We start from the raw sequence: 1,600 nt of genomic DNA on the forward strand, positions 1-1,600 counted from the left end.
AGAAGTGAAATAAAAAGTGTATAAATCTACAAAATTTTGGAAATTTCAAGCACATGGTTTATATCAGAGGGAGAAATAAAAAATCAGTAAATCATTTTTTTAAAAGATTTCCATTTTTCTAGGGATGTATGTACAGTGTTCAAATGAAGTAGCCAGGGAAAATGCATTAGGTCTCATATTTTGGGCCATAATGAAGACACCTGGTTTTCAGAAGTCTTCCGCTGCAAAGCCTTGTGATATTATTTTTATCTTGATATTTTCATTCTGCACATCGTCTCCTTCAGAGCCTGGTGGACCTGTTTGTTCCGCAAAGTGTAGATGACAGGGTTGAGCAATGGGGTCACCACCGTGTTCACAAGGGCAGCCTCCCTGTTGGAGTCCAGCCTGTTCACTTGCTTTGGTTTCACATATATGAACACACAGCTGCCGTACATCAGAGAGAGAACTATGAGGTGAGAGGAGCAGGTGGAGAAAGCCCTCTGTTTCTCCTTGGCTGATGGGAGTCGTATGATTGTGACTACTATGTTGCTGTAGGCAATGATGGTTATGATAAGGGATGTTATAAGGATAAACAAAGCGAGAGCAAAAGTCAACATTTCAAAAGACCTGGTGTCAGAGCAGGAGAGATGAATCAGGGGGCCAACGTCACAGAAGAAGTGGGGGATGATAAGGGGACCACAGAAGGATAACTGGGAAAATTTTATCAGTGGACCAGTGATGAAAGGGAAGGGCAAAGTGAAGCACACAGTGACCAGGAGGGAGCAAGTCTTCAGGTTCATGATGGTCGGGTAATGCAGAGGCTTGCAAATGGCCACATACCGATCCAGAGACATCACGGCTATGAGGAGGAAAGCTACTGCTCCAAGAAATACAGTAATAAAGGCTTGTATGAGACAGGCAGGAAAGGAAATGGTTTGCCTGCCTAAAAGAAAGATGAGCAACAACTTAGGAATAACAGTATTTATGACACCACACTCCAAGAAGGAAAAGATGCTGAGGAACAAGTACATTGGTGTGTGGAGCCGGGAATCAGCACAGGTGATGGTGATTATGACAGCATTGCCTACAGTGGACGCCACATATGCCAGCAGGTGCACCAGGAAGAGGACCTTTCCCAGATGCTGGATGGCAGGAAACCCCTCCAAGGTGAATTCTTGGACAGTTGTACCATTCCCCATTTCCATGGACATCTCCTTCTACAGCAGCATCCCTGCTCATCTTAACCTACATAGAGACATCAGGGAATTCAAAGGTTTTAGAGGAGTATATGATTAAGTTATTTCCTTATCCAAGAGATTGACTAGGCTGAGAGAAAAATGGTTTAGGCAGTTGGTTCTTGAATCAGAAGGACCTGAGTTCAATACTTGTTCAATACTGAGGTTGTTTTTTTTTTTTATTGTTATGTTAGTCACCATATAGTACATCATTAGTTTTTGATGTAATGTTCCAAGAGTCATTGTTTGCATATAACACCCACTGCCTCAATACTGAGTTTTAACTCCTGAGAGATGGGTCATCTTTTAAAAGGAAGTTAATCTTTATGAACTTCATTTTACCCTCTATTGAATGAAGATGATAGGATCTATCTGTTCATTTTCTC

General features: G+C 41.9%; 1 protein-coding gene across 1 annotated transcript; it reads right to left on the minus strand.

The window, feature by feature from the left end:
• Positions 1-245: 245 nt before the first annotated feature.
• LOC122898972 (olfactory receptor 6C74-like) lies at positions 246-1,208 on the minus strand. The gene is given in 1 exon segment (XM_044236628.1): positions 246-1,208. A coding segment is annotated over 1 exon segment (963 nt).
• Between the last annotated feature and the right edge of the window lie 392 nt (positions 1,209-1,600).

The sequence above is a fragment of the Neovison vison genome, chromosome 2 (genome assembly GCF_020171115.1).
Source record: "Neovison vison isolate M4711 chromosome 2, ASM_NN_V1, whole genome shotgun sequence".
Classification (NCBI taxonomy): Eukaryota; Metazoa; Chordata; class Mammalia; order Carnivora; family Mustelidae; genus Neogale; species Neogale vison.